This window comes from Athene noctua, chromosome 29 (assembly GCF_965140245.1).
Source record: "Athene noctua chromosome 29, bAthNoc1.hap1.1, whole genome shotgun sequence".
NCBI classification, from domain to species: domain Eukaryota; kingdom Metazoa; phylum Chordata; class Aves; order Strigiformes; family Strigidae; genus Athene; species Athene noctua.
The window spans coordinates 2552268-2566163 of NC_134065.1; the positions used below are offsets into that span (position 1 = coordinate 2552268).

At 61.8% G+C, this 13896-nt stretch overlaps 3 protein-coding genes across 3 annotated transcripts; 1 reads left to right on the top strand and 2 right to left on the bottom strand.

Moving 5' to 3' along the window:
* Nucleotides 1-276: 276 nt before the first annotated feature.
* Nucleotides 277-2057, bottom strand: LOC141971435 (uncharacterized). The gene is made up of 3 exons (XM_074928777.1): nucleotides 1993-2057; nucleotides 1479-1808; nucleotides 277-635 (listed from the first exon to the last, which is right to left on the bottom strand). Exons 1-3 carry the CDS (start codon nucleotides 2045-2047, stop codon nucleotides 277-279), a joined length of 744 nt encoding a protein of 247 aa, XP_074784878.1. The 5' UTR covers nucleotides 2048-2057.
* Nucleotides 2058-4072: 2015 nt separating this feature from the next.
* LOC141971436 (natural killer cell receptor 2B4-like) lies at nucleotides 4073-6910 on the bottom strand. Its single transcript, XM_074928778.1, has 5 exons — nucleotides 6853-6910; nucleotides 5724-6047; nucleotides 5372-5650; nucleotides 4955-5093; nucleotides 4073-4259 (listed from the first exon to the last, which is right to left on the bottom strand). Exons 1-5 carry the CDS (start codon nucleotides 6908-6910, stop codon nucleotides 4073-4075), a joined length of 987 nt encoding a protein of 328 aa, XP_074784879.1.
* A 667-nt stretch (nucleotides 6911-7577) lies between these two features.
* On the top strand, nucleotides 7578-12547 carry LOC141971438 (natural killer cell receptor 2B4-like). The gene is made up of 9 exons (XM_074928779.1): nucleotides 7578-7662; nucleotides 9819-10142; nucleotides 10216-10494; nucleotides 10803-10919; nucleotides 11404-11468; nucleotides 11598-11663; nucleotides 11820-11885; nucleotides 11998-12075; nucleotides 12158-12547. Exons 1-9 carry the CDS (start codon nucleotides 7578-7580, stop codon nucleotides 12233-12235), a joined length of 1158 nt encoding a protein of 385 aa, XP_074784880.1. The 3' UTR covers nucleotides 12236-12547.
* The last annotated feature ends 1349 nt before the right edge of the window (nucleotides 12548-13896 follow it).

Consider the following 13896-nt stretch of genomic DNA (forward strand, 5'->3'; position numbering starts at 1 on the left):
GGGTGTGCTGAGGCCCGATGCTGTGGTGCGCTCGGTGCAGGGGCTGTGCCGGGATGTGTTTGGGTCCTGCTGGGTGTCGGGGGACTGCTGGCCACTGTGGTGGCCTCCGGGAGGAAGAGGCGTTGCCACATTTTGGGGTGACTGCTTGTGCAACAGATGAGGAAACTGGGTTCCACTTGGAATCCTCGAGGAGTTTTCATTGGAGCGATCTTGGCTTTCCCCAGATGGGGAAACTGAGGCAGAGCAGCCACCGCTCCCGCAGCCCTGGATTCGGGCTCATCGCTGCCATGAGGCTGGGCCCTGTGGTGTGGTGATGCTGGGGGGCTCAGACCCCACTCTTGGCCCCACTGAGACCCCCAGCTCAGTGGCTTTGTCCCTGGTCATGATGTGGATGGCCACCACCAGCAGCAGCAGCGGCCCGAAGACGGCGGCCACGAGATACCCCTTCACCACGCAGTACCGGTCCTGCACCCCGCACCCCCCTGACCCCCCACCATTGCCCGGGGGCTGCCCCCCACCTGCGCCCCATGTCACGGTGTCGGCAGCACGGGGCTCGGTCACTCCCCGGGGTCCCGCCGTGCTCCTGCTGTGTCCTCCTGTGTCACCGGGCCCGGTCGTCGTCGTGGGTGAGTCACCTGTGGGCACCGGGCACGGCGTGAGCCACGGGGACGGCGGCTGCTTCAGGGACAGGGGGGGTCTGGGTGCCACTGGGGCTGGGTGCAGTGGGTGCAGCACCCCAGGGGGGTCTGGGTGCCACCGGGGCTGGGTGCAGCACCCCAGGGGGGTCTGGGTGCCACCGGGGCTGGGTGCAGCACCCCAGGGGGGTCTGGGTGCCACCGGGGCTGGGTGAAGCACCCCAGGGAGGTGTCTGGGTGCCACCGGGGCTGGGTGCAGTGGGTGCAGCACCCCGGGGGGACTGGGTACCACTGGGGCTGGGTGCAGCACCCCAGGGAGGTGTCTGGGTGCCACCAGGGCTGGGTGCATCACCCCAGGGGGGGCTGGGTGCCACTGGGGCTGGGTGCAGCACCCCAGGGAGTTGTCTGGGTGCCACCGGGGCTGGGTGCAGCACCCCGGGGGGACTGGGTACCACTGGGGCTGGGTGCAGCACCCCGGGGGGACTGGGTACCACTGGGGCTGGGTGCAGCACCCCAGGGGGGTGTCTGGGTGCCACCAGGGCTGGGTGCAGCACCCCAGGGGGGTCTGGGTGCCACCGGGGCTGGGTGCAGCACCCCAGGGAGGTGTCTGGGTGCCACCGGGGCTGGGTGCAGCGGGTGCAGCGGGTGAGCGCAGGCACCAAAAGAGGAAATGGGAATTTCTTCACCAACCACACGACCATCCTGGGCTCCTCCACACAGTCAAGGCCAGGGGGTGCCATGGGATGGGGGGGCTTGGAGCCGGGGAGCTCACGCAGCGGCAGCCCAGCCCCTTGGGGACAAACCAAAGTCCCGTGACCCTCCTCCCACCATCCTGGGACTCACCGTTAACCAGCAATAAGTAGGAAAAGGCCTTTGGGTTGGTGGGGTCGGAGAAGGTGTCCATGACCACCTCGTACCTCCCGCTGTCCCCCGGCTTCAGTAGTCTGATCTCCAGGGACAGGCTGGCGTGGTGAATGAACAGCCGGCCACGGAAGCGGGGCAGGTAGTCCACGGTGAACATCTTCTGCCTAGGCTTGGCCTCGGCGATGTGGGTCCCCTGGAACCTCCAGGTGACCCGCACGATGTCCTCAGACATGGGGTGCAGGGCCGGGAAGGACAGGGACTGTCCCTGCAGCCCCTCCAGCAGCTCGACGCCGGAGGAGAGCGGCAGCCCTGCAAGGCACCGGGTGCTGTGAGACAGCTGGTGGGGGCAGACCACAGCCGCCACGATTGCAAGGACGAGGGTGGTCTCCAGTTCCCCCTTCCCCCCCAAAAAAAAGCACCTGCCCTGCTTTGGGCCCGCTTGCCTTGGCACCCTGCGACAAACCACCCGCCCCATCCCCAGGAGCATCCTTACCCCCGGCTGCCGCCAGCAGCACGCGGCAGAGAAGCGTGGCCCGGGCTCCGGCCATGTCCCCTCCTTGCGTGGGGCTGGCTGGGGGTGAGGGAGGGTCTGAGCAGATGTTACAGCCCCCGAGCCATGGGGCTGAGCCCCAGCAGGGCCAGGAAACCTCCGTCGGGGCTGGCAGCGGCGCTGACAGAGAGGGATTGCACAAGGCTGCCGGGAGGGCCACGGGTGCTGGCGGGGCGAGGGAAGGGGTGACTTGGCGGGTGGGACGGGCTTCACGGAGGAAGCGGCTGCAGCTGGTGTTTGTCAGGGTGTGCCAGGGCCTGGCTCTGCCCCGGGACGGGCGGGAGGCGAGGGGGCAGCTCCCGCTTCCCCCAGACCTCGTGGTGATGATGAATAACCGGGCAGCGGCGATGGGGCCGGCGGCAGAGGGGAGACGGGGGGTTTCACATCCCGGCCAGGGCGCGTGGACAGAGCTGGGGGTCCCCCTCCCCTGCACATGCCGGCCCTTTTCCCGTGGGAGCCGGCTGGGAGGACGGGTGAATTTTAGCTGGGGGAGGCTCGGTCACTGGGTGACGCTCTGGGTGGAAACCTGCTCTCCCCTGGACGCAATCGCTGCACGGCCCCTCCTCCAGCCCCGTCCCACTCCAAAGCCAAGGCTCCCACCCGGTTATTGCTTCCCCGAGTGATTTCGGACCAGCACCCACAGGACGGGTGCTGGGGGGGTGTTCAGGGACCCCAGCCAAAGCCAGGCCTAAGCCCCCCCCCCAGGAATAAACCCAGCCTAGCTGCCACCGAGCGTGGTCGCATGCTGCCACCTCTCGGGCAGAGCCACGCTCCGGCCTGGGAGAGTATTTTGATTTAAAAAAAAAAATAAATGTGGCTTTTCCTCCCTTCACGGTTTACAAGCCGAGCGCAGGTGAGATGCTGCGGGGATGGGCTGCAGGCCCGTTAAAACAGAAAAACATTTAAAAATCTGCCTGGTTGAGAAGGGACGGGGACGGGGGGGGACTGTGGGGGACCCCATGGGGCCCCTGATGGTGACATTTCTGTGGGATGAGCCCCCCGCTTCCCACTCCCCATCCTGCAACATCTCCTGCCCTGCACAGCTGGTTCAGCCACGTTCCCAAACACCGGAGGGATGTCGGAGCCGGGAAAACTTCCTCATGTCCCCGAACCATCGCAGAAACCACCCCCCCCAGCCCTCCACCGCCCTCCTCGCCGGCGCATCTCGTGGGCCAAATTTAGCTGGAAGGGGAATGAGAAACCGCGGATGATGCGCTGAATAAAAACACCCTCTGCAATGCGGTGCCTCAAGTATGCAGCGTCTTCCCTTCCTCCTCAACGCGGGCCGTGAAACGTGGTAAATGTTTCCCTTTCATTCCCTTCCCTTTTTTTCTTTGCCCCCCCCTCGCTCTCGCGCTCCCTGGGCAAAGCTCCTCCAGCCCGAGGAAGGTCCCCTTGATGTAAATTGTTCCCTACATGTTGAATGGAGCCGCAGACAAAAGTTCTAATTAATCGGCTCAGCCCCTTCTCTGGAGCCGAGGTTTTCAACCTTGCAAAATGCTGCTTTTCCCTTTGTAGCCTTAATTAGTTTTTTTGCTCCTCTGCCTTCGAGGGGGAGGAAGGGGCCGTGGGAGCCGGCGTGTCCCACGTCACTGCCGGGGCACCGCGTGGGGAGGGAAAGATGCCGGAGCTCCTCCAGCCGGCTCCGTCTGGGCTTGAGGGAGGGCGGTGTGTGTGTCAGGCTGTGCCTCAGTTTCCCCTACTGACAAGATTGAAGCTGGTGCCCCCTGGTCACTGCAGGAAACCCAAAGAGGCTGAGCAGATCCCATCCCTCCTCCCAGCCCTACGGCCTTTTTTCTAAGACTTTTGCTGAGAATTTGCCGCTTTTCCCACCCGGTTGCCCAGTTCCCAGCGGAACCAGCCAACGACCCCTGCTTGGGGTGGCTCTTCCTCAGCGGGGACCCCCAGTCCCCAACTCATCCCCCAGCTCCCGGGCGCTGTTTCCCTGCCCGTGTCCAACCCGGCAGCGGGGCCGGGGAATGGCTGGGGCCGCCGCGGAGGCAATGAGCTTACCGTAAGGTGATTAGCGGCGCGGATCGGAGGGCAGAAGCAGACGGTGGAGAGATCGGATTAGGGGCCGCCTCTTGCTCTCTTCCAGCAGCTCCGTGGCTCCCACGAGCCACCGGCCCCGAACGATGCTGCCGGGCAAGGGATGACGCGGGCACGGGGGTCGCCTGGCCTCGGTGGGGCTGTGCTGAGCTTGGGCATCCCTGATAGGGCAGGAAAAGCTGAGATCGTAGTAAAATCACTCGCAGGACGAGCTCATTAATATCTACCAGTGGTTTAATGAGGTGGTATCTGTTGGCTGGGGATAGATAAGGGACCAACGAACTGCTGCTGCCCCCACGGAGCACGATGCTCCTTCCACGTGGTGCAGTTTATCTACGCGCGGCAGAGCTGGAATTAAGAAACTGGGCAGAGGGACTAAATCTCTGGCGACGAGCAGGCGACACGCTGCTCTGCTTTGTTAAAGGATGGGGAGGAGAGTTCACGCAAGGCTGGGGTGATGCTGCTCGGTCCCCACATCCCGCTCCCAGCGGGACGGCTCCGTGCCGGGGGGGTCTGGCAGGACGCGGGGCGGTGGAGTGTGTCCCTGTTTGCTCAAAACCAGAGGGACAACCCTGGCCCGGGGGGGGTGTGTGTGTGTTTTGGGCTGGGGGAGCCCTGCGTTGTTGAAGGAGAGCCTCGTCTTCTGGGTTGAAATCCCCTGCAGCCCATTTGATCCGTCCTCTCCACAGAACAACCCAGAACTTTTTCAAGAACACGAAATACATAATGCTGGGGGGAAAAAAAACAAAAGTAGATTTTCCTTTAATCCATGCTCAAGCGCGGTTAAAAGCAGCTCATTTGTTAGGGAGTCTTTGAGGCCGGACTTGATGCATAAAGAGACTTTGGGGGGTCCTACCCAGCACCCAAAGGAGTGCCGCGGGAAGGGGATCGCCGCCGCCGGACGAGGACGTGGGTGCCGACCATGGCTGCGCTCAGGTTGCCCAGCACCACCAGGCAGAGCAGCCCCTTCACCAGGCAGTAGGACAGTGAAATGCCTGTAAATAGAGAGAAATTGGGGATGGGGGCGATATCCCCTGCCCCTCCGGGGGCACCGAGGCCAGGTTGCCCACAGCACAGGCTCAGAGCGCTGGTGGGACCGATCCTGCCACATCCCCAGCGCCTCCAGCAGCGGTTCCCAGCCACGCAGCACCTTGACGCTGCTCTGCCCCCCCCAGCCCACGGTGACACCTCCTGTTTAATAGATTTAATCCCCAAACCACAATTTGGAGCTGGAAGGGCAGCAGGTCCCCCCAAAAACATCAGTCCCACAAACCTGAGGCCTCGGCGCGGCAGGCTGCCGTGACGTCGGTGCTGGCCACGCTCCAGCTCACCGGGTTACTCGCGTTGCAGGAGCAGACGGTGAGGTTGTCGTCATCACGGACCTGCAGATACACCCAGGGCCGGGGCTCTGGGTCTCTCAGGGGGTCCCCGCTGCAGGTCCAGCTGTAGGAGACGTTGCTGGCGCCGGGCACGGCACAGACCAGCGAGAGGTTGCACCAGCCCTGCTCCCGGTGCAGGAGGTTTTGCTCCAGGTGCGGCGAGCGGACGGGCTCTGCGGGGACAGAGCTGGTGAGAAGGGACGGGGAGGGACAGGGGGACGGGGTGATGGGGACCAGGATACTCACCCCACACCGACACACGGAAGCAACACCGGGCAGTAACAGAACCTGATGTGTCCTCAAACTCCGCCAAATAGACCCCGCTGTCTGCCGTGCCAACCGCGCTGATCCACAGGGAGAGGGTATCCGGCTGGAAACCAGATCTCCCAGAAAAAGGGCCACTGGGAAATTGGACAGCCTGATTCTTCTCAGCCGTCAGGATCCAGAACTGCTGTCCTGAATCCAGTGTCACTCTCCAGATGGCCTTTTCCCACCCCTGCGGGGGTTTCTCTGGCAGAAGCCGCAGCGTTTCACCGGCAGACACGGCTTGTTCCCGGCACTGCGGGCATCCTAAAGCAGAGAGGGGTGAGCGAAGGCCCGTGGCCGCAGGAGATGCTCCATGGCTGGGGAGGGGGCTCAGTCCCACACAGCCCCTCTCTCCCCATCCCTGGGGATCTGGGGCTCGGAGCCTCCGGCATTGCGGGGACCTTCAGCCCTCCCCTGGCTCCCCCCGAGGCGGCTGAGCGCAGGTTGGGAAACCGTTTTCAGTTCTTCTTTCTCTCTCCCCCTCTGCCTCTACTTACCATTGGCTGGTGAGGAACAGACCCTCAGAGCTCTGCCCCGTGGGCGTTATTTTCTCCTAATAGATATTTGTTATCCTGGCTAATAGAAAGGGAATCCCATTTCTCAAACACAAGGGAAGCTCTGACGAAGCTGTCGCTCACCGCCCTCCCCTGTGCCTCCTACAGCAAGCCAAATCCCCATGAGCAGACCCACAGCCTTTTCTTAAAAAAAAAATTGACAATTTTTCACAATAATTCCATCTAAATGGCCCAACTTAAGCAATACCCGTAGTGCTGAGGGTCTCTGACCCTCAAAAAGAGCCTTTTGCTTTCAGCTTCAGTTTGTGGAGCTTTTTTTGCTCACCTGGCAACCGGATAAGCCGCTGTGATCCTGTGACAAGCCGGTGCTTGCTGGTTTGCGTGAAAAAACCCCAAATAAAAACCAACCCGCAGCCAAGCGCTGACCCCAGGCATGTTTTTAAAAGCATTTTCTGAAGGAATTTGCCAGGCGTCTGTGGATGCCTGGCTCAGAGGCTGGACACAACTCATTGCACCCCCCGTGGCAGAGCTGGGTGCTGCCCACCTGCACTTACCTTGGGCTTGGCAGAGGAAGAAGAGGGAGATGAGGAGGAGGAGGACGACGTGCTCCATGGCTGTCCCGGAGAAAGGTGGGAATTGGGGTGGAAGCTCAGGACAAGCGCGGGGGGAGGATCAGCCCCAGCTCTGCATCTGCTGCTCCCCACAACCCCTGGGAGCCCCCCGGATGGGCTGTTCCGCTCCCCAGCTCCCTGACCCCGAGGTGCGGGGGGCTCTGGGCTGGGCACCGCTCCCTGATGGGCCCGATCCTGCTGCTCGGAGCCGCCAGACACATCCCACACATTACAAACCGCTGCCGTGCAGCACCCGGCGCAGCTTCTCCTCCTGGAGCGAGCTGCAAAGGGAAAGCAAAACCCCCAAAACCGCTGTCCCCCCCCCCGTTCCGCCCTCTCGTCCCGAGTAATTAAAATTAGTTTCCTCTGAGGTCTGCAGCCACCCAGCCCTGTAACCGAGCTCTCCGGGGCAGCTGGCAGCACGTCCTCCTCCACCATCCTCTGCTCCGCGGGGACCCGGGGTACCCCGACATCCACCCCGGTGGCAGGTTGGGCTGGGGGGGGAGTTCCAGCGGGGGCGAGAGCGGCAGCGCGGAGGAGATCACAGAGGCGGAGGGTGTGAAGGAACCGCAGGCAGGAGAGGAAGTTGCTGCTGGCCAGTCGCTGGCTCTTGGAGGGGGGTTTGCACCTCCCTGGTTGCAGGAAGCTCACTTGGGTGCCATCCGAAGATGCACAAGCATGGGGGTCCCCGGTGCCCCCCAGCGCTGTCGGTGCTGCTGGGCCTGGTGCTGCTGGCCACGGGCGGTGGCCAAGGTGAGGAGGGGACGCGGTGCTGGGCTCACTGGGAGGATGGGGACTCGCTGGGCCTCGCCGAGGGGAGGCTGCTGGTGCGCTGGCAGCGTCCGAGGGGTGCAGGCATGGGGCGGGGGGTGTTGCTGCCGCCTGTCCCGGGAGCTGGGTGCTGGGAAAAAGCCGGTTGTGCCGCCGGCACGAAGACATCCGCAGGAACTCAGACCGCGGACCCGGGGTCACGGGGCCGCGAGCTGGGCGCGGGGTCCTTGGGGAGATGGAGAGGGGCTGGGTGGGGCCTTTTTGCTTTTTCTTCATTTCTCTCAGCGCCGGGTCCTGCCCAGAGCACAGAGGGCCCCCAGGCAGCGCCGGTTCCCCTTTGCAGGCAGCGTTGCTGCCAGCAGCACACGGGGCTTGGCTGAGAAAAGTCACTTCCCTGCCAACACAGCACCCACACCCCGGACCTTTCCTGCACCCAGAACTGCAGTTTTTCGAGGCCGGGTCTCTCCACTGAACAAACACGGCACCTTTCCACCCTGATCTCAGTGGAGATGGGGATGGGGCGCTGAGGATCTTTTTCCTAAAAACTTTTGCTTGGGGGGAACAGAGAAACACCTGGGTTCGGGGGCCGGCTTGGTGCCCGGAGCATCTTCTGGCTGTATCCCCGTGCCTCCATCGTGCCCCCCTTCCCCGGTCTCGGGGAGCCCAGGGGAGCATCACCTCCACCTCCTCTCTCTCACCACCCCAAGACGCATCTCCCGGCCCTGTTGCCCACCCACATGACGCGGGGCTGGGGGGCTCTCGCTGCTCAGGGCTGCGTAAGATGGGGTGTTGCTGGCTTGAAGCAGCAGAACCTGCAGCAACCACGGACTCAGACGAGCTGCAAAACCAATGTGGTTAACGTGCATGGGGCTGAATTTGACCTGCCCAGCGTTGCTCCGGCTGTAGGCAGTGAGTTACGGCAACATCTCCAGGCTATGGGAGGTATTTTTGCATCATTTTTTTGCCCAGTTCTGCACATCCATTGCCCTGGCACCCTCCCTCGGGGGCAGCTCCTTGCTGGGGCAGCTCCAGCGGCCTCGGATGAGGGCGTTAAGGTGCCCTCACATGGGTTTTTGGAGCACTAGATGCTTGCAGAGCAGCACGAGGTGCTAATCCCTATTTTGTGCCTTGTTTAGTACCTGGAGGGGTGGGAGGTTTGATCCACCAGGGTGGCGACTGATAAATAGTGCCAGCTCTGGGGCCTGCCCCTTGATTTCCCCAGGGTAAGATGCTTCTGCCTTTGCTTGCTCCAGCCTCTTGTGTTTCTTGATCTGCTGAGCGTAGGGATGTTCCCTCTGCACCCCGGGATGCGCTGAGGACAGGCATCCTCACACGTGCGGCTTTGCAAAGCCAAGGTTTAAGCTGGAGCTGCGTGGGGTCTCCCGGCTGTACCAGGAGGCACCAAAGCTGGTGGCACAGCTCTGTGTCCGCACTGGCAGCACCGAGGCAAAGCCCCCGCGGGGGCTGCGGGATGGGGAGGCTAAACTGAGCTCCCCAAGGCTTAAGCTTGCCTTGATGGCTGTGCAAGCCAGACTTTGTTGAGGGCTACAAGACAGGCGGTTGTGTTGTACCGTGCAAAGCCCGAGCGCGGCTGAGGCAGCCCCCGGCGCTGCCCTGACCACACGCAGCCCCGAGGAAGCCGCGAGGCTTCTGTGCACACTCGGCTGTGGGTGCTTGTTTGTTTTTAGGGGCTTTTTTAATCTCATTTCTGCCAGAGGCCTTGACATCCGGGCTTGCATTGAGAAAAGGGAGGCAAGCACTGAAGCTCAAGAAAAAAGGGTTCAACAGGCAAAATTCCTGCTCTTCCCCAGGCTGGATGGGCAGGGAAGGAGCTGGGGCAGAAATGAGCAATGAGGGGCCATGATCAGCCCCCCCGCTCTGGGCAGGGCAGAGGATGTTGCCTGAGCACCTGCAACATGTGGCCAGACACACCCAGCCTGTGATGGTGCGGAGAGAAGGGTCCCCCCAAATGGGGGTGGTGATGGGGAGCCAGGCAGAGCTTCACCCCGGGGAGCAGGAGGGGCTGTGCTGGGGGCTGCGGGCCTGGGGCACGGGGGGGCTCCAGCAGCTGTGCCCCCTCCCTGGCTATGGAGCGTCTCCCCGGGCCACGGGCCTTCGCTCACCCCTCTCTGCTTTAGGATGCCCGCAGTGCCGGGAACAAGCCGTGTCTGCCGGTGAAACGCTGCGGCTTCTGCCAGAGAAACCTCTGCAGGGATGGGAAAAGGCCATCTGGAGAGTGACACTGGATTCAGGACAGCAGTTCCGGATCCTGACGGCTGAGAAGAATCAGGATGTCCAATTTCCCAGTGGCCCTTTTTCTGGGAGATCTGGTTTCCAGCCGGATACCCTCTCCCTGTGGATCAGCGCGGTTGGCACGGCAGACAGCGGGGTCTATTTGGCGGAGTTTGAGGACACATCAGGTTCTGTTACTGCCCGGTGTTACTTCCGTGTGTCGGTGTGGGGTGAGTATCCTGGTCCCCATCACCCCGTCCCCCTGTCCCTCCCCGTCCCTTCTCACCAGCTCTGTCCCCGCAGAGCCCGTCCGCTCGCCGCACCTGGAGCAAAACCTCCTGCACCGGGAGCAGGGCTGGTGCAACCTCTCGCTGGTCTGTGCCGTGCCCGGCGCCAGCAACGTCTCCTACAGCTGGACCTGCAGCGGGGACCCCCTGAGAGACCCAGAGCCCCGGCCCTGGGTGTATCTGCAGGTCCGTGATGACGACAACCTCACCGTCTGCTCCTGCAACGCGAGTAACCCGGTGAGCTGGAGCGTGGCCAGCACCGACGTCACGGCAGCCTGCCGCGCCGAGGCCTCAGGTAATTTGTCCTCAACTCTGTAGAACGTGGGATTTAGGGGATGTACAAGCTGCAGCACTTCCAGTCCTCTCCTTGGGACATTTGTCTCCCTTCTCGGGCCTGTGAAATTGCGGGGGACGTCACGCTTCCCCTCCTGCAAAAGGAAATGCGATATTTGAGCGTGGGTGAAGAAACCAGGGCCGAGGCTTTCTGGCCAGCTCTTCCCCTCGTGCTGTCCTCTGCGGGCTGGCATGGAGATTGTCTTTAGAAATGACTTGGGGCTCTGCCCTGCATCAAAACTCTCCCCTTCTCTTCTCCTTCCATCCCAGGGCTTTCCAACATCATTCCGTGGTTGGCAGTGGCTGTGTTCCTGGGGCTGGCGCTCTCCGTAGCCCTCGCTGTCGTCTGCTACTCGAAGAGGAAGCGAGGAAAAGCCTCCCCCGGAGGTTTGTCCCTGGGGCTGGTGTGGTGGCTCACAGGACAGGCAGCCGCGGGGTTTTGGCTGTGCAGCCCCTGCCCTCCTCCCGCCTGCTGTCACACTCCTAACGCTCTCTGTGCTGGCCCCGGGGTTCTCCCTCCTCCTGGGGATGATGCGGGATGAACCACCGGGCACTGTCACCCTCACCCATCCCCGGAGCCTTCACCCATCCCTGCTGATGCAGGGTGCTGCAGGTTGATGAGCTGGGTGAAGCATCCCAGCAGCCCAAGCTGTCCTGGTGGCCTCATCCCATGGACTCTGGGGGACTGAGGACATCTCCCATCTGGGGGACATCCCTCCCCAGCCCCTGACAGGTGCCAACAAAGTAAAACCTCCCCGTTGCCAAGGGACCTCTTTCTCCCTCTGCTTTGCTTTACTTGAGGGCTGAACCCCCCCAGACTGGGGGCTCTAACAAGTCAATCATCTTACACTGACCCTTCAAACTCCCCCAGGACACGTTGAGGAGATGATGACTGTCTACGAGGAGGTGGGCAAAGCCCGACCCAGACAAGACCCCGTGAGTGCTGGGGGGTGACCCTTGGTGACCCCATTCCCATGCTGCCTGGAGGGGTGGGACCTCTGTTTGGAAATGTCTGTCACCCCGGGTTGGGTCCTTTAACCAGCCTGGGGTTGCTTTCTCCCCCAGAATGGGACCAGTGAGGCCACCGCGGGTGGAAACACCATCTACGCTGTTGTCTCCAACAAGATGCAGGTAGGATCAGTTGTGTGCCCGTGGAGGGGACTGGAGCTGCCCCAAGGCCTTGGCTGTGCAGCCCCTGGGCTGGATGCATCCGTGGCAGCTGCCAAGACCACCCCTTTTTGCCCCAAATTTGTTTTTCTTTACTCATCTCGACTTTTTCCCTGGAAGAGACCCAGCCACCCTCAGGAGCCCGAAAGCCTCACCATCTACTCCACGGTTCAGCCCACCAGGAGGGTGAGGTTGCCCCGCCATGACCCCGGCCCCTCTGCAGGGGCACAGAAACCCGGGTCCCCTCAGTTCATCAACCGTGTGTTGCCTAACGGCAGGTTCTCACTCTGCTCCACAGGATCCTTCTCTCAAGAAGAACAGGCTGGACCCAGCTTTGGTTTCCACTGCCTACGTAGAGGTAATGAGCATCGCACCGGTAAGATGAGCTCTGGTTATCTCCAAAAGTTCCTCAGCTTTTTGCGGCCTCTGTGTGCTAAACCTTACCCATCTCCTTGCAGGCTGTGGGGGGTTCTAGACGCTGGTGCTCCCCGGTGCAGACCTCGCCCGCAGCTCCTGCCAGCCCACATCTCTCCTAGTGCCTGGGCTGCCTCAGCAAGACCTTCCCTTCGGGCCTCTTCTCCTGGAGCACCCAAAGACCTCCAGCACCTGCTGGAAACCCACCCGGCAAAGCCGGGGGCTCGCTTGGGATGGAAACGGTCAGACGCGGGTTTTTGCAAGGACACAGATCCCAGCTGTGCCTTGGAGGCTTTCCTGCGAGGGAAGGAGGAAAGACTTGGTGATGGGAACCTGTCTTCGGAGAAGATGGATGTGAAATTGGACAAGTGGGGGAGTGGTGAGGAGAGGACACGTGTGTTTAGTGCCAACGTGTGATCTTGTGGGGTTTTTGAGGTCTTGACAGGTTCAGTACTCCTCTGGAATTTATTTTTAAGTGCATATATAAGCTGAACTGCATGAGGCGATTGTGGTGCTTGTTTAATTGGCTGAATTGGCTATTTATAGCCCAAAATGTACTTTGGGCATGGGGAGGGAGGGGGAACTGCCTTGTTTGTGGTTCTGAAGTGATCTGAGTCTTGTGAGGCGATGCACTTTGTGGAGTTTGTCATGCATGTCGGGAGAGTTGGCCCTGGGCATCTTTCCCGGGCAGGATGGTCCCTGCCTGCCCCGGCTGGGCTGGGCATGGCCCCGGGTGCCCCACGGTGAGCCGAGACCCAAAACATCACCACATCCCCTCCCACCAAAGTTATCCTGTGCTCCTACAGCACGAGCGGTCCTCGGAGAAGGAGGTGGAGAAAGAAGAGGGGCTCTGGCTTCAAAGATCTTCCCAAAGGCAAGATCAAGGGCTTTTCTTCGGGATTAAAATGAAACGTGACACTTTGATGGCAGGATGGGGAGCGACGGCGGCTCCGCAACGCTCCCCTCCCGCCCGAGTCCCCGGATCAAAATAGCTTTGTGGCTGCTCCCTGTGAAACGAGCATTAATTGGGATCATTAACTGGGAGCTGTGCTGGGAGGCCGACACGGGGAGGGAGGGGGTGTCTGGCTGCCACAACGAGGGAATTTAGGGGGCTGGGCTGGTGTGGATGGGGGCTCAGGCACAGCGTGGTGGTGCTGCCGGGCTGGTTTGCACCCTCCCGAGCCTCATCCTCTGCTTTTCACGAGCCAAATACACCTTGCACTGGGGCATCCCCCTCCGCATGCAGCAGTCAGCACTGGGGGAGAGGTGGCAGCGGGACCTGTCACTGGCTGAATTCAGTCAGAAAAGTTCAGGAAGGATGGAAATCCTTCGGCACAGTCACTGGGGACGCGGTGACAGTCCTTGCTGGCTGCGGTTGCTGCCTGGGAGCGGGGGCTAAAGCAGGAGCCGCATCTCAGCCCCTTTGCAGCTCGGAACGTTGGGTCCCCGCGCTCCTGATGAGCGGAAACATCTGAAGGCGACAGCACAGAGCCCGGGGGCTGCTGCATCCATCAGCACGTCGGGCTCCTGCTGAAGCCACGCTCCATCACGGTGCTGTAATTTATGCTAATGACCTGCTTTTGCATATTGGAGATAATTTGCAGCGCTCGCTGCAAGCGCTGAGGCAGCACTTCCCTCCCTGTCAGGGAAATTTGCTTTCCCATCTCCGCCGGTTTCTATCAGCGCGGTGTATTTGGGCGCGGGGATCAGCCGGCGGGTGCTCAGCACCACGGTGTCACCAGATGGGTGCCAGTGATCCGGCCACAGCACCATCAGGTGCTAA